The sequence below is a fragment of the Hypomesus transpacificus genome, chromosome 9, assembly GCF_021917145.1.
Source record: "Hypomesus transpacificus isolate Combined female chromosome 9, fHypTra1, whole genome shotgun sequence".
NCBI classification, from domain to species: Eukaryota; Metazoa; Chordata; class Actinopteri; order Osmeriformes; family Osmeridae; genus Hypomesus; species Hypomesus transpacificus.
The window spans coordinates 7,145,516-7,168,929 of NC_061068.1; the positions used below are offsets into that span (position 1 = coordinate 7,145,516).

The following is a 23,414-nucleotide window of genomic DNA, read 5'->3' on the forward strand; positions in this document are numbered from 1 at the left end:
CATAGAGTGGACAGAATTGATTTTAGCTGGATTATCATCCACACTCTGCTCCGATATGCCTTTTAAAATCTGTCTTTATGTAAAAATTATGAACTTCAACCACTGTATGTATGTTGTAGATGGTTTCAGAAATGTATTTTAATAAATTGAAATTGCAGGGCGATGAAAAAAAAGGCCCTTTGTTTTCTATAAAGATGTGGACCATTCTATACCTCATCTGAACATTACATTTTCACTTTCAAGCACTATCAATTATCCATCCCTTCTCGAATGTCCAATTTTTGCGTGTATGGTTGTTTTTTTAATACACCAACGTGTTGTCTGTATGTTAAGCGATAGCCAGAGTGCTGGCGAGCCCTCAGATTTATTGGGCCATCATATCAGCTGGGCTGTCACTGCAGCTGCCCCGGTCAGGTCTGGCTACTTTTGATTTGCAGTAAATGACAGAAAAAGTGCATCTGAGACGGCAGGCACGTCGGGCACTATTCTTCCCTGCGCTGTCGCCACGGCGCGCACACAGGGATATGCCTAGTGACAGTGACCTACATGGTCACTGAAGATGTGATATAATTTATGATATATATAATATATTGGATCCATTAGTGAGCATAATGAAGTAGTGAAATGAAAGGGTATTTGTGAAATCAGTTCAAACATCCTGCTCGGATTATGATTAAATGATTAATGAAATGCCCCTGCATAAGCATTTTCAAACAGTAATTCATGCGCAGGCTGATAAAAATCCTCCAATCATATTTCCTTCACTCGTGAACCTTATCTCCAACATTTTATATAAATCACGGAAAAAAAACCTGTCTGCTGCTGGGCGAGCTACTTATTTAGATTAGTTAGAAACGGGCAGGAAAAGAGAACATCTTTGCAGTTTAAAATAATCATGCATAATTATATTCATAATTCAAGTTTGTGACAGATTCCATCTCTCTTCTCCTTGTTGTCCTTTGCCTTTCCTTCTGGCTTCATTTGACTTCTCTTAATCTTGATGACATAATTATCTGAAAAAGCCACCAAAATAAGGAGTATCTCCAGACCAGAGAGGGGTAGTACCATCTCTGAAAAGAGAAGCTGGTGGAGCACTGCATAATTTAACAAACGAATCCAACCTGAAACTCATTTCTCTTATCTATCAACTTAAGTTTGAGCAGATATCCCAACTCATTAAATATGGATTTCATTCATCTTTGCTGAAAGAAGTATATTTTTTCACATTCTGCATGTACTATTCTGGTAGTTTTATATTGGGTATCTGCACAGTATTTACCTGTTCTGATCTCAGCCTGTGTACAGTACACCACCCCCCTCACATTGGGTTTCCCAATACCCATACAGGGGGGTTACTACATACAGTACAGTGATGTCATCAAATATCATGTTGGATTTAAAAGAGGCTACAGTAAAACATTCAAACAAACCATGCTCACATATTTCTCTCCTATTCTCTGTTCTCCAGGCATCTTAACAATGAACACGCCCTGGACGACCGGAGCACAGCCCAGTGTCGAGTGCAGATGCAGGTCGTACAACAGTTGGAGCTGCAGGTAATGTCTCCCTGTTTTGTTTTCCCACAAATATTTTTGCCTCTTCTTCTTCTCCCCTTCCTGTGTCTGCTGCCCCCAGCCTGTCTCCTAGAGATGTGACATGTTCCCAGACATGGAGGGGGGTGGAAGAATGAAATTATTTTGTACATTTGTGAGTAACCAGTCATTAAAAATGTGTTATGTATGCATGACAGCCAGGCAAAGATATATGAAGGGCCTGAGGCTAAGTAGGGAAGATAATTACATTTTGAATTTTACTGGGTTTTAAAGTTATTTATGACTTTTAACAGTTTGGCACTAACAATAAAACACTTGGTGAGAAGCTTAGGCTGATGCTACGCTGGGTGCCCTCAATGTCAGCTTGCTTTATTGAACGTAAAAGGTTAAGATGGTGAACTGCACAATTCAGAGATTCTCTTTTTTCATAAATATTGGTTATCAGTTTTTTTGTTAACGCAATCCCCTGAGTGGATTGATGGGCACTTCCCTTTGACGGACCCTGAAAATATGCGTATGTACATTAAGTATGCACTTATGGAGAAAGGCATTCCTCCCGGTTGTTCCATTAGTGTGGATGAGTCAGGACCAGTGAAGTGGTTAGTTTTGTACCCTTCTCACCAGTGAGCACAATGAGCATAAACATTTTCAAAACTATGCTTGAGTCAGGTGTCTAAGGCAGGTTTGGCCATTTTTGTTATGTTTTTTTTGGCAAAAGCACTTTTTTTCCTGTATTAAACACGTATTCTGATTACAATGCACGTCAATATATAGTCATCAAGATATCGTTTACCAAGATCAGAATAAAACCATGATTCACTTATTTTTTTCTCAAAACAATGAGATTACAAGTTCAATTCCCTGAACATCGAAACATGCTACAGTGCTGTTATTCCCACTTTGCTTGTATGTCACTGGATGAACTCAACAGAGTGAGAGTTAATCAGAGACATCCTTCAATCACCACGATGCGAGGTGGCAGCTAGGACAGAGGAGAGTTAGGGACAGGTAGGGAAGGGGTTGTGTTGAACTGAACTAGGATTGTACTGGATGAACATCGGTACCATCACAGAACATAATTTGTTATACTGTAGCATGAAAGTGCAGAGTGTATGTAACACATTAGAAAGAGATCCTGGGTGGATGTGATGAAAGAAAACATGTATGAAAACCAAATGCATTGCATAACAGAGATAGATTTTCCTTCATGAAGGTTTTAATGCCTTTCCCCCCTCATTGCAGCTAGCGAAAGACAAAGAGCGTCTTCAAGCCATGATGACGCATCTCCATGTCAAATCCACAGAGCCCAAAGCCAACCCACAGCCAGTGAGTAGCACTTCCGTCATACTGTATGTCTTCCTCTTCTTTCTCCATCTTCGTTCTCATGTCTAATTGACTGACATGTAGTGCAGTTATAAATGTATTTCTTCTTAACGTTGTATAATTTATCTGCTAAACAAAAGCAGCTGGTCATATGAAGAGAGCTGGAGATATTGTTTGGATCACATCTGTTGACATCTAAGATTCAATTTAGCTCTGGTGATGAACTCCCTGTACTCTCAGTAACAGCCCCTAGCCATGTGGCTGAACTTCTGTCTGGAAAGACAGCAAGCACATACTTGAGTGATACTGCATGCTAAAAGATACAGTAGACTTTGGCAACAGACATTTCTTTTGATTAAAGTCATTATTTTGCCATATGTTAACCATCATCTTTATCACTCTTAATATACAGAATGTCATGCCATTTGATTTATACAATTCAATATAGGATGCTACTGTAGATGTGTAGACTATTGACATACTGTCTATCACTGAAGTATCTGTGGTATTTTTCATGCTTAAGAAGGGGTATGTTATAGTATAAAAGTGTGGCATTTCATTTGTAGTGTTGCAGTTATTAGATCCATTGTACTGGAGGGCTGAGCAGAGGAAACACACACATACACACACAAAGAGCCCACAATTTCTAAAAAGGTCTCTCCAAAAATGTTGTGCAGCCTCGATCATTTATTTACAGGCAGTCTGGGGCAATTGACGGGCAGAGCCCATGTGCACCACACAGAGAGCCCAGCCAGTCAACAGAAAGCGCCTGGAGATGTCGAGCGACAATAGGCTGCCTGTTGTCGCTGTGCCTCTGTCACACACACTGATTTTGTAGATTAGACTGCAGAACGAGGGCCTGACACAGGGACATTTGTATATGAAAAGTGGTTGGGGTGGCAGATAGCATCTGAGTTCCCCACGTCTCCTCTCCCCAGGGCCTGTGAGAACGGCTGTGTCAGGGCTCAGTGTTAAAGCTCTCGGGGGGAAACCGGCCCTTTTTTTATTCAAATAAATACTCCAGTTCTCCAGCAGCGCTGCGCTGCACTCTGGTTGCTGCTATGATATGCTAGGATGAATATGTGTGTCAGCTGCGGGGTCTGAGGGGGATTACACAGGTCAGGTTGTGTGGGCCTCGTGGAGGGCCTCAGCATTACTGGAGATACCCATCCCAGGGACTGTTTACTGCACCAAACAGTTCAGTGTTTTACAAAACAGGACTGTGTAATATCATTTTCTTTGGTATTCATGTTAATAGATTAGAATAAAGCAGATTAAGCCTTGTGCCACAGCACAGACAACATGTACACACATACACATTAACTGGCTAGTATACAGTGAGTCTTAATTAACAACCAACACACATGCACTGAATAGAATTCAATTCATTACTTTGAGCCAGTTGAAATAAATAAATAAAAAGATCAAAACAAAATACCGCACATTATCAAAGTGTGTATACATGCACTGTGTGTGTGTGTGTTGTGAGGGGATGGTGTCGGTCTATACTCGGTGTCACTAAGCATTCTTGTCAGAAATCTGACCTTTTACGCCATACATAATTAAGGAGGGACTTTTTGTTTATTTTCTTTAGCAGCTTGGCGAGTCAAAGCCAGTATAATTAGATCACCAATTACCATTTAATTAATTTCTGTCTGAAGTCTCATTTTGTCTCAGCACTGGAGTAAGCCCAAATGGTGAGGCAAACAAAGGCAAGGCTATTACCAGGCTGTCTGGCCTATTGTTAAGGCCACTCTCTGTTTATGGCCAGGGAATATGGATGAAACATGAAACAAAGCCTGCTAATCCACAGGAAAAGACGTCAGTGCCGCAGCCTATTCTTTTGATAGTATTGTGTCAAAAAATACAAACCCAAGTGTGATTTATTTGGCTCTTGATTTAGAATAACACTCTACTGCAGTAGTGAATATGTACTACACATTTGTGTTCTCACAGTTATCCAAATACTTGGTCTAGAACTCTGCCAAGAGGCATATTTTAGCCTCTGAATTGTTAATACGCTGTATGTTTATTTGTACATGGCTACTGATGTTGAAAAAAAAAAAAAAAAAAGATTTGCACAGGGACATGCAAATGAACACATATACAAAGAATACAATTAATTCTGAAAATCAGTCAGTGCCATGTCAAGGATGAATTTAGCTGTGGTGCCAGCCCAGATTTCTTTATTATATACCTGTCTATCAAGAGGGCCATCTCGGTGGTAATGACTGTTAATAGGGCTGGGGTAATTGGGTGGCCGAGCAGTATCCATGTGGTGGGGGTGAGATGTTAAACACTGTCTGTTCACTTTCACCTGCGTGCCCCCGCACCCACTGTCACCCATGCCATTATCAGCAAAATTAGACATCTGATATCTCCAAAGCAATTGACAGCCTTGACATTTCATTAATTTGTTAGCACAGTCTACAAATGATTGTCAAAGATGAGATGCCTCCTGCTGCCCAGTCTCTCTCTCTCTCTGTCTCTGTTTGTCTCTGTCTCCCTCTGTGATTCTCTCTCTCTCTCTCTCTCTCTCTCTCTCTCTCTCTCTCTCATCTTCTCTGTTGTTTTTCTTCCCCTTTTTTCCTCGCAGACTGAAGTCATGTTTAATTTGGAAACTGGCCTCCTTCGGCAAATTAGCAATTAGAACAATTCTGCGGGAATATGTATATGTGTCATTAGTTTTCCTCCAAATTAATAGCGGGAGCAAGGGGTCAGGCAAGAATTTTCCACTTGAATGCTACTCCAGTGTTGAAGCTTGGCAGTGTTTGGAGCTACCACAGCTGCTGGAAGCCATGCTGTACCTTTGGAACACTCGCCTTAATTAATTTACCTTGTAGCCCTTATTACAAATATTTCACCCCCTCTTCATCCCAATGTGCACGCCTATCCCCAACAGCAAAGCAACCCACCTCTCTGCAAAATATTCCAGAGCCATTTGTGCCAGCATAGCCCTGATGATGGGGTCACTCCGATACAACATTTAATCATCAGATCACCTCCATAAGCATCTCCTAATTAGAGTCCTCACAATACAATTTCATCTTGTAATTAGCCCAGATTGGCCGCTTCCTCTCACTGGCTTATTAGTGGCTGCTCAGCGGTAGGTAGAATCTCACTGTCATTTGTCAGGGCTGTTAGGGCCACCCATCTCCTCTCACCCTCGCCGGTGACCACGGTAGCCAGCCACAGGGGGAGGGTAGGGGGGCGGGGGTACAGATGGAGGGATGCCAGGAGATTAAACAAAGGGAATTGGAGAGAGAAAGAGACACGGAGAGAGAGAGAGATAACTGGGATGTGTGCCACCAGGGGAGCAGAGGGGAGGATCAGAGAAGGCAGAAGAGATGAAGGATGGAGGATGGAGGAGCTACAGAGTGGAGGAGCAGGGCTCCTCCGCTCTTTTCAAAGCGTTTAGCAAATGTTCCCAGATTATCTCAGGGGTTGCCTGTAATTAGGGCTGTGATGAGCACACACAATGAGGAGTCTGAGACGGTGGTTGACTAACTAACGAAGCTCCTGCCTGCTCTTTTTTTCCTTTCCTCGTATTTTGGTTTCCTCTCCCAGCTCAACCTGGTGTCCAGCGTGACTCTCTCCAAGACTGCCCCAGCGTCCTCACCCCCCTTGAGCCTGCCCCAGACGCCCACCACCCCCACGGCCCCCCTGACGCCACTGTCCCAGACCCATTCCGTCATTACCGCCAACAGCCTGCACAGTGTGGGCCCCATGCGCCGGCGCTACTCCGACAAGTACAACATGCCCATATCCCCAGGTACATGGGTGGACTAACATAAGAACAGGAATGTGTCTTTTTCTGTGAGTTTTGTCATTGGACGTAAACTGAATAATAGTCCGAATGTCTCTCATTGGATTGTGTGGTGGTTGTTCGGTCTGTACAGATATTGTCCAGAACAAGGAGTTTTACATGAACGCAGAAGTGAGACCTCCGTTCACGTACGCCTCGCTAATAAGACAGGTAAGGAGCCGCTGGCGGCTGCACTCTGGCCTGCTAATTTACACAGCATTTCATCTGTCACTTAAGAAATAGGGCTTTTATTCTGCTCCACTGAGTCTAGTTGTTAACAGGATACGCAGTTTATAAATATTAAGCCTGGACACAAACTGCTTATTTTCCAGTTTTTCTCCCCCTACTTGTTAAATTTCAAATACAATTTATAGACGCAGCAGAAGATTAACGATCTGACAATAAGTGCAAAAATGCGTCCAGGGCTCAAAAAAGGCCATATATAACAATTGCTTTTGATTAAGCATTACAGTGGGTGTGATTATTAAGAAATTCATTTCACACAACAGTAGGGATGAACCTGTTTAAAGATGGCCAGTCAATTATCGCCAACCCTCAGTAATCTCTGATCTCAGGAATTAATCTGAGCCCAGCATAATTGCTGCCCAGTAATCTGCCTGAGAAATGTTTTCGCTTGCCCTTCATTTACTCTGACAAAAGAAATATATTCAAATCTGCAGCATTAAATGAGAAACAGAGAAAGGCCTATAAACAGAGGCAGAGCTACAGTTGACGTCACAAGGAGATGATTCTCTGTTGTCTGTTTTTTCAGGAGTGCACACACAACCTTGCCACTTGTGAATAATTGAAGGTTTTTCAGGCAGAATGTCGTTAAATGTTTGTTCTTGTTCCTTTCTTTTCAGGCCATCCTTGAGTCACCGGAAAAGCAGCTAACACTAAACGAAATCTACAACTGGTTCACACGAATGTTTGCATATTTCAGACGCAACGCAGCCACATGGAAGGTAATATTACTTCTCTTCTTAACCAAACTAAACCTATTTAACAGAAGGCGATGGTTTGTTGATTTGTTAAATGAGTCAAATGTATCAACGCTAAATGAAGTGAATGAGCCTTTACCCTGAGCTTTACTTACAGGATGCCCACTTATTCCATCCAAATAGAACCATCCCTGGCACAAACATTGGTCTTTCAACATAGAACTGATGAGGGAAAAAATGTACACTCTTGTTAAAACTTCTGGCTAATATTTGGAGATGTTTTTAGTAGTGGGTGGCATGGGTTTACTGTAACACACGGCTGCACTGCCAGTGACTCTTGGCTCAGATCCTCCCTAGACTGAAAGCACTCTCTTTTCCACCGGGCCACACACATGCTCACACACAAACAGATTGAACGAAAGAAACAGACTGTGAAGAGGACAAGGCGTTGGAGAGAAGTATTAGCGAGTGAGGGAGGAAGACAGACAGGGATATGAGGGTGATGAAGCATCGATGGTTCCTCTCATAAGGCCGGGTCTTTGGCGTATCAATGGTGCGGCTGTGAGCGAACCCCCCCACACCCCTCCCCTCTCACCCCCTGCCTCTCATTGTCCTCCCTCGGCTCTCTAACTGCCTGCTCTGCTGGCTGCTGACAGCCCTTCTATAGGGGCATAGTGGAGCTGTAAACACCACATCCCATACCAAGACACTCCTGCATGGAGGACTGCACACACACACAAGCAGGGATAGCCACTGCATATACAGCTCAGGGTAGTGGTCAGATAACAAGGGACACAGTTACGGAATTATAGTATCATGTGTCCATTATGATGTGTTTAGAAATGGAAGTCCACATGAACTACAAATGTCAGGATGAAAAGTGTATACTAAATGCCAACCAGATTTTAGAATGTGTCTTCCCCCTTTCTAATTATTTTAAAGGGTACAGTCATAACTAAAAGTGACTAAATGACAGCTAAATGAAAGGTTTATTTGAACTAGACCTTTTGTTCAGTCTGCAGGTTGGATTTTAAGGTCTTGCAGTTCTGTTGATGCTCATTAATGACCAGGCTGTAAATGATATGCAAAGAATGTAATCACAATTAATCTATATTGCCATAGTAACTGAAAAATATTTCTTCAGTGGTTTTGTCATTGGGTACCTATAAAGCCATTCACTGCCAATATATCACTGATCTTATTGTATAATGTCCAGGTTGTGTCTAAATGTTTCTCTTTTCAATGTTAGATTATTTCTGTTCTGAGACACTTCTCTCTCCCTTTTTTTTAACCAACTGCAGAACGCAGTCCGGCATAATCTTAGTCTTCACAAGTGTTTTGTGCGAGTAGAAAACGTAAAAGGGGCAGTGTGGACAGTGGACGAACTAGAGTTCCAAAAGAGACGCCCTCAAAAGATCACTGGGTAGGTCTGGCCTGCGGGGCTGACGGGGGTGTCTGCTGTCTGCTGGGAAGATGCTGCTCCATTCCATTGTCTGTGCCACGACTTCCACAAAGTCCCTGCTTGCTATGGCGTGCACCCCCCCCTCCTCCCCATCCCACCATGCTGTCAGAGCTCCGCCCCCTTGGTGTCTAACAACCATTGGCTTATGCTTATTTTCATTTTGATCCTTACCCTCTCCCTCCACTTGTTCCTCTGTCTGTGTCATTGGCGTGTCTGTCTGTCTGTCTGTCTGTCTGTTCTCCGCCCTATTGATCACTGCATCTGCATCTGGCTGTCCCGCTGGCTTGCTCCCAGGGTGCCATTCGCACCAACCTTTCCCTGCATAAGTGCTTTGTGAGAGTAGAGGATGAGTTTGGGTCCTTTTGGACTGTTGATGATGAAGAATTTAAGCGCGGGCGTCACGTACAGCGAGGCCGCCCTCGGAAATACACCGCAGATGAGAACTTTGATGAGCTACTCGTACAGTAAGCGCTTCCACCTGGTCTGCTACCTTTGCCCTGGCTTTCCTCCTCCCTCCCCCCCCCCCAAACTCCCACCATCTGCATGCCCTGCTTCTGTGTTCCCATCATGCCTCTGTGTTTAGCGCTTTATGCATCATGTGTCAACAAGACTTGCTTCCATCATCTTGTTTTTACAATGAAATACCAAAATGATTTTTTCTGATTAGTTCATATGCAGTTGTTTGTGAAAATTACATACATTCATTATACTTCCATAGAGTATACAGTAGCAATGTTGGTAAACAAATATCTGTTCGCTTGACTTCATGCTGTAAACCACATCACTTTTGTAATATTTACATCTTTATTCCAGTGTAGAGTTTCATAAAGCACAGTTGAGTAACCATGCCTTTTATTAATAGAAGTAAATGACTGTAACATGCTCTCTGTCTGATGGTATCTGCAGAAGTCCAGCGTTAGTGAAGAACATCCAGACAAGCTTAGGCTATGGACCAGCCCTGTCTGCTGCCTTCCAGGTAAACACAACCATCCATCCAGGTTTCACCCTCACCCTTTGCAGTGGTTTCAGAGACAGCCAGGAAATGATAAACATCATTTTCCACCTGAAATGCGTGCTCACTCTGTTTTGGGATGTACGGGTAGTGTGACGGGACACTGCAAAGTTCCGACAGTTCTTCTTCCGCTTCACATTTAACACTGTGCATGCTTTTCAGGCTTCAATGGCAGAAAACAACATACCTCTATACACTACTGCTCCCACCCTCAACTCCCTGGCAAACGCCATCCGAGAGGAGATGAACGGAGCGATGGACCATGGAAACAGCAACGGCAGTGACAGCAGCCCAGGACGCTCTCCCTTGCCAGCTATGTGAGTAGCACACACTTTCCATCTGCACTGCACAGTCTGGAGACACATGGGGGGATAAGGGGACCATTTTTAGAGGTACTCTCCACACTGGGCCTATTAAATCCCCCGAAATTATTGACTGAAAATCACACTACTTTCCCAAATGCACCTAGAATTGGATCTAAACTGTAAGTATATTAGATGAACTCTTAGGAGAAGAGTAAATAAAGAGAGGAACGATATTGGAGCACTGGTATGAAAGGTCATGGCCAGGACTGTGGCTGCCCTCCCTGCAGAAAGGAAACTCCACCTTCTGGAAGGTTCCAGAGCCAGACGGGTTGGAAGAAAAGACCGGAGCCCACTGTTATTCTAACAGCAAGTTTATAAACTCTCCTTTATTGCAGTTCAAAAATGTGTCCTGCCGTCTGCCGAGTCCCACCATAATCACCTCTCCAATTTGTGAAAATATTTACCAAATGCCAGAACACAAAATGACAGAGCTGCTGTCTCCGCCACACTGAAACATGAGTTAAAACACGTACAAAACCCTCAGAGCCGTCTAAAGAAAAACAACTAAAAAGACTAATTAGTCTCAAAGAATGATCCAAGATTCTCCTGTAGGAGAGCTGTGGTCGGCCTGGAAACCACAGCTCCCTGTTCACTTGTTGTATGGGAGTGTGTGTTAAGTTGTTTGAAGCCTACAATAACACAGTACAGCCAGCATCGTTTCCAGATGTGGGGCAGACCACCGATGTGCAACTCTGGTAGATTTAGGGATGAACCCCTGAAATGTATGAGTTGGAGGAAATTTGTGCCTGAAAACAGAAAGGTGCAGTAATGAGCTTGTGGCCAAATGGAGGAGCGTGCCATCCCTAATCACAGTGAACATAGCTCTGGGCATGGCTCTGCTACAGGAAAGGCAGAGACAGGATGGGTGTGTTGGCCCTAAAGGCAGCCTGGCTCTCCTTTTCTCTTTCACTCTCTTTTTCTCCCTTTCTCATTCTCTACCTCTTCCCCTTTCCCATCTCGAGGCTTATCCAGCACAAAAATGTGTATGGTCTTCATGCAAGTACAAAATGTGTTTGCTCTGTGGTACCTGCCTTTTAAACAAAGGAATACTCTTTCAAGTCAAACATACCAACTACTTCCCCTTAAGACAGTGATGTCTTACAGTAGGTATCTCAACAAAAAAGCCCACAAGTGGATGATCTTCCTTCCAACTCTCTAAAACGTGGCAGAGTTTGTTTTATTCACGCGACTCAGTAGACAACTACTCAGGACCACCCTAACCTGGTGGACAGACTGAAGGCACTGTGACAACACATGTGTTTAGCACATGGCTTGCCACTCCAGCTGCTTTATTGAGACAGACTTTTTAACATAAAGGGAAACCAGGGCTTTAGTCTGTAGAGGCAGACAACAAGCAGGTAACTAGACCTAAAAAAGACCTAGCTAGTTACAGGCAGAGTGTAGAATCAGCATGCAGTTCAATGGCATAATAATAACAATTTCATGTTTGCCCTGCAGCCAGGGAGTGAGACCTGAGGCGATGTGACTGGTGGAGTTACTTTGATCTGAAACCAATAGAGAAGCTGACTTTCTCTTTTTCTCTCACTGTGGATATGGTCATTAGCATAGGAGTGTGTCCATCACACTGTCGGCACATCTCACAAGACATTCGTTCAACCTTGGAACTTTGGTTCCAAGGGAACAGGCTTCTTGTGCCAGATAGCTGTGTTTAGACAGCACCCGGTCCAGTGTGTTGTCGTGATAGCGTCCAGGCCTCAGTATGGTGCTGAACACTGGCAGGTGAGACGAGGAAAACTCCTGCAGCTGCTCTTAAGGGTTCTTCTTCTTTTCTCTCCTCTCTTCCTGCGGCAGGAAGGCCTGCCTTGCTCTGTGCTTTATTCCTGTGGTGTTGCTGTAATGAGAAATTTGACAGATCACATCTCCTTAGAGCTTCTTTGCCCAGACTGTGGGCTGGGGTTCATGTATTGCCTTGTTTACAAGTGACAGCATTATTATTCTCATAAGGGCTCTGTTTCTTATCACAGTGTTGTGCTAAGCGTGCCTTGCTCCTCTCCTTCCGTGCCTTCCTGCCAACGCTTTTCTTTCCTTATTGACACTTGGTGAAAATATGCATTAATTTTGGAGTTTAAAGCATGTATGCCGGTGTCTGGTCGCTGTGTTTGCTTGAAGTTGATTAATGATAGAAGACGGCCTGGGGTCGTCCTCTAGAGACCCGCCTCGCAGGTTGTGCATGTTAACGAGTAGGAAGGGGAACACACAGAGCGCCACTGATCCGACGCCACCAGGAGGCTGACAACAGCCCACTCGCTCCACAGAGTCCATTCTCTCCTCTCCTCGTCTCACGTTGTTAATCTTCCTCATTTATCAATTCTAAGTGAATACCCGGTTGTCGGCTGCTATGAAAATAAAGCCCGCAGGTTTCCAGGGACTGGAATACCTCAAAAGAACCTGAAATTATCATCACTGTCAATGAAACCAGCTCACGGAGATTCATTAAATCCAGGCTTTTTTTGTGTGCCTTATGCCATTTTGGAAACTGCCTCAACACATCTGTTTGCCTTTTTTCAGAGACTGAAAGGTTCAACAAGGGTATAAAGGGCTGAAGATAGAATAGCTATAACATGCTCGGTTTGTGTTGTGTTTTATAACAGGCATCACATCAGCGTTAAAGAGGAACCACTGGACCCTGAGGACCACGAAGGCCCCCTCTCCCTCGTGACAACAGCAAACCACAGTCCAGATTTCGATCACCACAGAGATTATGAGGACGACCAGGGGCATGATGACATGCTGTAAGGCCTGCCCCCACTGGGACTCCTCCCCAGAGGCAGAACAAACCCTCGTCATCTGTGAGATGGAGCAACTCCACAGATGCAAACAAGACTTGCAGTCTCAGCCCTCTGATGTCAGCTGGCAAATGTTTCAATTGACTTTTAGTGCCATTATAATACACAGTAAAAAAACACAAAAACAAGAATATATCCCACTTGGGAGTATTTTTGATTTATTTCTACTTTTGGTTTCAGTGAACTGAAAGCAAACAAACTTAATTTCTACTCAACTTGGTTTGGATGGACCAGTTTGGTACTGGGGACTAGTTCCTGTTCAGGAGGCCAGGATCGATATGGACCTGTCCTGCACTGTGCAGCCAGGATGGACTGCATGCAGCCCACTGCACCCCACTGAGCACGGACTGCAGAGGGCTTCCCTCTCTCTCACACACACACACATACACACACAGCTGACCACAACTCAAGACAGACTGACAGACATTTACATTACACCGTGTGTGTGTGTGTGTGTGTACATTTTGTTCATTGTCACTGCCTTCAAAACTTCATTGGTTTGCTTCCATCTATGGGGTGGGAGGGATGTTTTGGGTGTGTTTTGAGGGTGAAGGGTTATAAAATATAAATGTATGTGTCTTTTCATTGTTCATTGCTGTCGTTGTTGCATTTTTTTTCCCTTAACTGATCAGACCTCATGCCCATGCTGTGGAGATTCTGTATGGTCAGCACTTGATGATGAATGTTTATGATTTACTTTCATGTTGTTCCATATCTTTTTATACATGAAGCAGAATGTCAAATACCAAGTAGTATTTTTCTGTCATTTATACCACATGCTTCAGAATTCCACCTCCCTGACATGTCGCCCCCTCCCTTACCCGATTCTCCCAGCTCATGAAGTCCATCTGCAATGCACTACTCGTAATGAAGGTTCTCTCCACGCATCAATGAAGTTTAATTTAAGATGGGAATGAATGACAGAGAAATCATGCAGGTTATGATTTATCCTTATGAAATTAAACTTTAAATCAGCCCTTCACGCCAGAGCATGTTAGCTGCAACCAAATTTTTGATCATTTACAAGCTCCAGTTTAAAAAGAAAAAGAAAATGTCAGGTGTGCAGGGCAAAGATAACATTCTAGACCAACAAATTGTGATTCCTCAACACAACTGTCATTGTAGATGAAACATTAGTTTTCCATGCTGTAATTTCAATCATGAGTGACTATTTGGCCATCCTTGAAGATATCAAAGTAGTCATTCCCTGTAGTTTTAAGGTTTTCCGCCATATGCATGACTCGTTGACTCTCACAGTTTTCACTGAGTATTAATAATTACACATTCAAGGAAATATTATTTGTCCCTAATACATTGTAGGAATAATCCTGGCAATAACAACTGACCATTGTGCATTCCATGTGGTATACGTTCCACCCTCCAGCCTCCCTTCCCCTTTTAAATCTCTGAGGGAATGGAGTATCGCTTAGGTTCAACACCAGTAGAACCTAACAGGGTAGTGATGTTGGCCCAACATTTAAGAAGGTGGACTCAGTACAGGTGTACAGCTTCTGGGACAGTGATGCTCCTGTATACGCTCTTCCCAAGTTAGGTATAGGAGAAAAAACTGAATACAAAGATTCCCAACCATAACCAAGACTGTAACAAACCACTTTGCATTATAATTTATTACTTTTATCATTTCAGTTTTGAATTGACTTTAGTTTTAGTTGTTGTGTCTGATATATTGTTCTGTGACTACCAAAGAAAAACTACAAAGTCAAATGTTTTCTGTTCCATGCAATAGCAGATAAGGCCAAATATCCTCCATTCTCTCCCATTAGATGTTAAAGGGTATTTTAATGGAGAATAGTCTCAGCTGTGTTAAGCCAATGGCAAATTTATTAGACAAAAATGCTCTTCAAGTTGTTTGACTGTCATTCAATTTAAAGCCAAAGGGGTCTCTTGAAGAGTACAGTAGCTGCAGGGGTTTGCAGTGTCCAAAACGGGAGGTGAAAGGGACGTGTATAGTCAGATAAACATATGACCAAATTAGGGGAACATTGTCTGCAGGCCAATGAGAGGAAAGGGGAGAACTCAACTAAAAAAGCTGATTTCTGTGCGTAAAGGGTATATGGATAAAAGTTTGGCTAGGATTATAATGATTTAAACCAGAGGGCGTTGCAGAGAACAATGTGAAATGGATTCTATACTTCAACTGGACCACACAATGATTCAATGTTTTGTTTATTTTTTATTCTTTATGAATTTATATCTTTTCAAACGATTGTATGCCACTTTTAGGGGAACCTAGTATCTTGACAGGACTCCACTGTTCTTTGTTAAAATTGGCAAGGCTTTATGATTGTTTAGTTTCTGTCAACTTATTACTTTTTATATTAAAAAACACTCCTGTCAACTAATAAGCTGGGTACAAGGTACTTGATGGCAGTTATTTTAAACTTTCTCCATGCATTTGTTATTAATTTAAAAGAGCAACCTGTGGTTTTCAGAAAATATTTCATATCCAGAGAGCTGTGGGATGGGTCAGTAGAAGCCTGACTGGGATCGTGAGAACAACGCAAGCTCATCCAAAGCCAGACCTTCACTGGTTAACTTGTCATTCAATAAGGGGGAAACGCTGGTAGATTCGAACATTCTCAGCATGTGTAGCTTGACATTACTAAAGATAACAGCATGAGAAAACTGTTAGAACGCATACCTCAGTTCAAACCTATAGGGAATGATTCAATTAGAAGAGGAAAATAAACATTTCACTCAGTTGCACTTAGATGTATGTCTTGCATGTGTAGTCTAAACTGTAGAGAGAAAGATATTATAAAAAAGACTAAAAAATGGTAAGAATATGAAATTAGAGCTTGTTTATCTTGATGGGTCTCACATCATTTTTGCAAAACCAATCCAAACCTCAGGCCTTTTCCATGAAGAAATCACCCAGCTTTATTTAATACCATCAATTGTTTTTCCACGGTCTGTTCTTAGATATACTGATGTATTGTTTTGTGTGCTTTCCAATATAAGATTGTACATACATATCAGTATAGCCTTGTGTCCTCTTCCCTTTTCTCACTTTGTTTCCTTCAAAGATCAATATATTATGTTTGCTTTATCACAACTGCGTTGTATTAACTATGAAATAGCTATGAAAACCTGCTGTACATGTATGTATTGGAATAGCAAACTGTGCTGCAAATGTATTTTACTTAGTAATCCTTGCTTTTAAAAAGTCATCCATGCAGACATCTGGACGAGATGGGCGGGGTGGGGGATTATCCCCGATTTTGGATTTTAAACTGTAAAATAGAAAACAGACTTTTCTCTGTTATCATTGACCTAAGCATTTTGTACAGATTTTTTTCTTCTTTGTGTTAAGCTGGTTTTGATACTTCCACTTCCTTTTGATGGTCCAGCCACTGCCTTCTGTGGCTACATGTTTCAGATTACTGCTCAGAGAAAGGGCAGACAGGTATATTTCCTCTACAAGACGGAGATCACTTGCATGACTAATTCCAGGGTCACAGAGATGAGAAATATTGAGTGGTCAGTAATAATATAAGGGTGTATCTAATGATATTTTATATTAAACTAATAGGTAAAAGAAGAAAAATATGCAGTGCCAAGATGTAAAGATTATTGTTAAATGCTGTTTTTGTTTTTCATTCATACAGTGCAACCATCAGAAATGTGGTCATGATCCTCATCATCAGTCAGTTGGTGAAACAGTAGACACCGCTTTAAGTTGGCCTCTAAATATATATTTTTTATCTCGACTGTTTGGAAATGTGTTTATTTTTGGATAAGTACCAAGCACAGCAGACATATGTCTTAAGTTGAGCACAAAGTACTGGAAGGTTCAAAATGGGATGGGAATAAGTCATTGTACATCTTGATATGCACTGACTCTAAAACTCAACATGAGTCCCCTAACCTTTCTCTGCTATGTGCAGGTGGCATCAGAGAACTCCCTTAAGACACTTGTGGCCATGCAAATTTACCAAGGTTTCATCCATTATCATCCAACCCTCTGTTATTCACCACTGTGTTGTACCATAGCCTTCCATTTCCACCACACCGGGCTTCAGATCGAGAGGCCAGCCCAGCAGTTGGCATGGTGCACTCATGTTTCAGCAGCGAGGCTCAGTTTTCTGTTGAAGCTGAACTGGTTTCTGTTGGTAAATATACAAAAGATAATGCTCATCACCTCCTTCAGTCTGTACTCTCCTCATCATTCCTTGTCTGTCTAACACAGACTATTCTGTTGTACAGTCAGATGCTGTACAATGCGATTACTGACGTAAGCATTCTAAACATGCAATAAAATGCTGGTTGTTCATAATGTTTCCTGAATTCTGCAGTCTTTCATTTGCTCAAAGTATTTGTACTTGCATAAAAAACATGAATATAGATGGCTTTCGGTGTGTGTGTTGAGTCGCAGCCACTATCCCTTATTTCATTTAATGTGTGTGTGTGTGCACCTGTACTGAAAAAGTTACTATTTTAATACAAATATTCTTCTCATCTTAATCTTTATATTGATTTTGTCCTATTCTGGAGAGCTGTACAGAACTGTACCGTACAGAGTCTGTGATGATCACCACTATCATCTCAGCTTCAACATTAAATGATCTTGTAATTAAAAATAGACACTTAAACTGTCTTTTCTTAACAGCAATTTAGGTAACTGCATTTGATAAGCTATAAATTCTGACTGCATTAAAATTCCAGAAATATTAGCGATATGGATTTCTTGATGGGTATTAATGCTGATGACCGAGACTTCTGTTTTTATGACGGAAGTACAGGTCAGGTTGGCCACAAAACAGGAGACAGAGATCAGGTCTAAGCACTTTTAATCTTGTGAAACAAGCAATTACAAATAGTTGCATTGATTCGTTAAAAAGCTTTGGGTGACATAAATTGTTTCTCGCTTAGCTTATTGCTCCTATACATAAATGTCACAAGTATATTATTAATTAAAGGCACTGAAAGACAAGATTTAATGGAAACAATATAAAATCACGAGCAATCTTTTTGCAAACAATATTTCATCTTCCATTTAGGATCTAGAATGTCCATGTTTATTATCCAGTGTTACTTTTTAAACAAATTGTGTCTTGCTTGTATGATCGTGGGAATATAGGTTTTTTTAAAATACGGGAAATATTCCCTTTTGATAATTTTAGGGTCTTAGTTAATGTTATATGAAGCTTCCTAAACACATCAATTATATTTACATATGTATTTATTGATATATATACATATTATATATCATATGACATAAGGACCATATTGGATTAAACCTTTATCATTGGAGTATTCTCATATTTCAGACATATTAGTCTGTTTGAGATGCAGAGAGATGCTTTTTTATGAGAAGAACCCACCTTTGAGAAACCAAATCGCCAAATTAGCCAGTCATCATATTTACTTCTATTGGATAGCAATTCTACAACTAGATTCAAGCTCATCATTTCATTCTAATTAAAGCATGGCAGAGCAACAGCAATCCACACAAGAGCTTGAGTTAAATTGTCAAAGCTGGCAAATTCCCAATATTGCAGTGAGGCAATTAGTAGCCCTGTAGTATTTGCTATTCATGGTTTCATGTAAAAACTTGTTTATTAAGATGGGCTGCAGGCGCTGGTGTGCAATAGACCTGCCTGTAATTAGATTCCAATTATTTGTCTGTTTCTGATATTGTAAACTGGCACTTACCACATCAGTTAAATTGACACACTGCACTGCTTGGTTTGCTCGGTAATTAAAACATGTTCTGTTAATTAGATGATGACCACTTTATTCCAGGGCTCTTGTGTTTGGGCTCCTCTGTAGCGCGCTGTTTGGATCATGAGTTGCCAGACGCTTCCCTAATCAGCCCTTGTTTTGTTTCAATTACCACCTGCTGTTCAAAAGGCATGTCTGAATGCCCCCTCCCCCATTCTAAACAAGACTGGGCCGGCTTGCTCCAAGCCCCAGCTCCAACATTACATGCATTAATACACAGCTGGGCCCGCTTTCTTCTTCATTAGAAGGCACATCTATGTTTCAAAGAGAGTGCAAGCAATTAAAAGAGAAGCCAGGAAGAGCAGTACTGATGAAAGAATAGAGGTACATCTCACATCGGTTAGTGCTCCAGAGTCTGGCCAATGGTAATGAAGAAAATAGTTTAGCTACGTGGACCTTTCGTCATATTCTAAACACTGGTGCATGACTGCTTAGACTTCAGGATGCTTATAAACATAACATAAGTAAAACAACATTCTGCAACCCTCTACATTATGCCTACATTAACTACCATGTAACTACAGAGTAATGGCCATAGTAACAACATTGTAGTTACTTAGGAACTGCTATGTTCAGTAGCTACAGTTCAGTACAGTTACACCCCTCCCCCATACTGTTCCTTCTTACACTTTTGTGTAGTATCCTATATTACCTATGCACATATAAAACCATTTCATCACATAGCAATTTATATACCTATGATGCTTTTAACAATACATATTGTAGAAACATGAATGTAAAGTTCCTCCTAGTAATTCCCAGAGGAGTATGCTAAGGTGTGCTGCTGTAAAACCAAATGTTACTCTTATATCACAACAATGACCAGGGGGTAAGGACAGTCTGGTTTGATTTATGCAAAATGCACATATAGGACAGTACACATGGTTATTGTATGAGATAGGGTAATGAGGTAGAGTATAATTTGTTGTGAATGTTGCCACAGAAGTTATCTAAGAGGCCATATCATGTGAGTTAGCATGAATCAACCAGGTCAAACTAATGAATATGTTCCAACATCTCAAGACAAACAGCTTTGGATATAATGAGCTCACACAAAAGTGTGATTGTGTCAATAATAAGTCAATCAGATTGTCATTGCCTCAAAAATGAAGAGTTGAAAACTCGTACAAGTATGATTTAGAATAATCATCATGGTTGTCTATCGTGGTAAAGAAAACAGACGGCAGCTTTACTCTCTTGGTTTTAACTGTTTCCAATTACATTACAGCCTAAAAACCCCAACCCAAATCTCAATATGTATGTTTTCCATGTTCCAGTGGATACATTTTCAACAAGAAACTGTGTTACTGACTTTTAATAATGCAATAGAGACAGAGTAACATCAATAATTACATTTCACTCACCTGCTTTATGTCACAACAAATAAGAAATCTAGAGCTTAGTAGTATGAGCAATGTTATGCACAAAATCTTAAATTAATAAAAAATGTATCCCATTTCATAGCCAAGGTAGCTAGCCGTTAGCCATTAGCAACATTTTCATTATTACTTATACATACAGTCTTTATTGTATACTAATCTTCAATAAACCTACCAACCCTAAGGCAGACTGGGTAGTGGGATCACAGTTAGGTGTTTGTATGGACTTGTTCTCCCCTCTCATTTCCCTCTAAATGTAATACCTTCTTTCCAAAAAGCTATCATTTAAACATGTCCATGGTCAGTGTCTACCAGCAGTGAACCTTGATTGAGGCAGCCTGTGACTTTACACTGATGCCTCTCTAATCTGTATGACTGACATGCTCATTTCCTTGACGCTGCCATTCAAAACACAAACATGAAATGTTGGTTTTAGAACTGGGAGACTTGGTAGAGTGAATATCAAGTACTTATTCAAATATTTCATTAAAATGTAAATTTCACAATAGTGTATGTCTAGCTGTGCACAAGGCATGACTTAAGAAGTTATGAAGTTATAACAGCATTTTCGTTCTGATGCCAATTAACTAGGACTATAATGTCCTTACCTTGTTTTATCTTCACTAACAGAATGCCAACAAATGCATCAAATGCAACATGAGTTTGAGGGAGCAGTATTGACTATTAAGATATGCCAACCGCAAAAAATAGAACCCAATTAAACATGAAGCTTCCTGAAGACTGGTAGCTAATCAATTCTCTTATCTTCACCAAGTGCATATTTAATGATTGAGGTTGTGTAAAAATAAATAAAATACAACACCGATACCAAATTGTACATTTGAAACATGCCTCCGTTCGTGGACATATACTGTAAGGTATTTCGTAACAATCTCTAGGAATTGTGCATAATGTCTCCTTGTCATTTGGACCAGATTCAGTTTCACAACACTGCGTGGTGTGGATCATCAGTCAGTTAGAGGATCTTTTGTCAATTAACATACTGTACATTCAAAATTACAGTTTTTAATTAAACAACTATACTGTGATTCAAGCAAAGGGTAAGACTGTGATATTTACAGTAGTTATAATTCTGTTTGGATTCTTAATTTTGTCGTGCTAATTATTAACTACTAACTTTCAGCTCTATACTATTGATATGAATCCATGAATGAAAAACAAAGTCATGGCAAACTGATTTGATTTGTAACAAAAAATATGTTACCTTATATTAGATGTTTTTCCACCTTTAGTGAATGCTAAAATATACCGCTGTGTTTTGACTGCTCCAAGCTCTATCAATCCTTTATTTCTTTTGTTATTTTCTCATTTTTAACTTGCAGGGGGAAGACAAAATGGTTGCAGGTGGTGATGAAAATAAAAGCCATCCATCATTATTTATTAGGCATGAAAAAGATACACAATAATGTAATTTAATCTCTCAGCAGACAATTATTTCTACATATTGATAATGCAATGCGAAAATTGCAATGAATCCTAATATGATGTTTGCTTTTATTGGTGTATAATACAACCAGAACAAATAATGTAATTGTATCAGGGGGAAAATGTAATTATTTGCACATGCTAACATTATAATACCAATCTGCTGGAGACAATGGTATCATATTATTTTGCTGTGCTTAACTAGTTACAATTTGCATTAAGTTATTACAGTATGTCTTGATGGCAATAGAGACTGCTCCTTCATTGTGGTCTGTCTCTCTCTTCCGAGTTTCTTATTACTATTCTCATCTCCCAAACTTTTGATTTTCTCCATCCAGGTACAGATCCATCTACATTCTGGGTAAGTTACTGTTAGAGACAAAAACTTTTTAACAAAGCGTGTTTTTAACTGAAGTGGAATGGTAATATTGTCTGCTCTTGTTTTCAAACTATGGTATCTATCATGCATTTGTTCATCCATTTTACCCAGGTTAATGAAAAACACATACCCAGCAGAGATCCCTCACGTGCCCATCCTATATGTAAGCCACCTTTATTTCTGGGAAATCTGGAGATATAAGGAACAGGACAATATGCCAAAACCAATCATGCAAACGATAGAGTTAGAAACAACAACACATTTTTCACATTAGAAATAAGTGCTTTAAATATTTGCATAGGCACATAGATTTGACTTTTTGCAATTTCATGATGATTAACATTAATGAAGGGCCAGCTCGATGCACTAACTGTCAAGCCATATCAGACACCCTGCAACCTCCTCCATGTTTTGCATAGCATGCCATTCACGCCATAGTGAACTAATGACCAAGTGAGTCCATGTACAATTAGATCAAGCATCTACAGTAGTATCTTTTCGACATTCTGAAAATGTTTTATTGATGACTCATTATTGGTAGTCCGGCACTAAGGTGAGTTTGATCCACCCATAAAGAGGATGCAAAGTGTCATAATAAAGCCTACTAAATAATTGATATAAAATTCAAATCCATCTCTGCAAAAATATGTACATATTGTAGTATAAAATTTGCATATGCAGAACAAACACACCTAAAACCATTTGATGACTGTAGTGACCACTTAATGAGATTTACTTTAAGAAACTTTAAGAAATAAGACTTTATTGAAGTGGATGCCACTGTTTGTTCTGTAACTCCCCTCTTCGCCTTCCCTCAAAAAAAAAAGGTGGATCACAATGGTTCTCCCTGTGGAGGGACGAACACATACTGTGTAGAGGCGTCATCTTCCACCGGAGGCAAAAGAACTGTTTGCAAGTCATTAGTGATTTGTAAATGATATTTTCTCCCTTGTGACATATAATTTGAAATGGTTTTTCTAATAATAACACCCACTGATATCAAAATAAGAGGCCCTCGCGTTAAGCTTTTCCCAAATTCAGTCATGAAAAATTGCACTTATGAGATAAGACAACATGAAATATGTCCCAAGATTTCTCATAAACAATTCAGGGACGTGGTCAAATAGAGTGAACAATAGGAGGAAAATGCCTTTGAGCTGACAGACATGCTGAATGAAATTGACTTTTTATCCACTA

General features: G+C 40.8%; 1 protein-coding gene across 10 annotated transcripts in view; it reads left to right on the top strand.

The window, feature by feature from the left end:
• The window catches only part of foxp1b (forkhead box P1b), a 129,551-nt gene extending 112,552 nt beyond the window's left edge, over window positions 1–16,999 (top strand). For all 10 annotated transcript variants that reach the window (XM_047025653.1, XM_047025651.1, XM_047025649.1 and 7 more), the window contains 9 exons: window positions 1,469–1,556; window positions 2,796–2,879; window positions 6,444–6,648; window positions 6,776–6,852; window positions 7,545–7,646; window positions 8,924–9,045; window positions 9,991–10,060; window positions 10,259–10,413; window positions 13,074–16,999. In XM_047025653.1, coding sequence (XP_046881609.1) covers window positions 1,469–1,556; window positions 2,796–2,879; window positions 6,444–6,648; window positions 6,776–6,852; window positions 7,545–7,646; window positions 8,924–9,045; window positions 9,991–10,060; window positions 10,259–10,413; window positions 13,074–13,218 — 1,048 coding nt within the window. In that variant the 3' untranslated portion in view covers window positions 13,219–16,999. The remainder of the gene's footprint in view (window positions 1–1,468; window positions 1,557–2,795; window positions 2,880–6,443; window positions 6,649–6,775; window positions 6,853–7,544; window positions 7,647–8,923; window positions 9,046–9,990; window positions 10,061–10,258; window positions 10,414–13,073) is intronic.
• The last annotated feature ends 6,415 nt before the right edge of the window (window positions 17,000–23,414 follow it).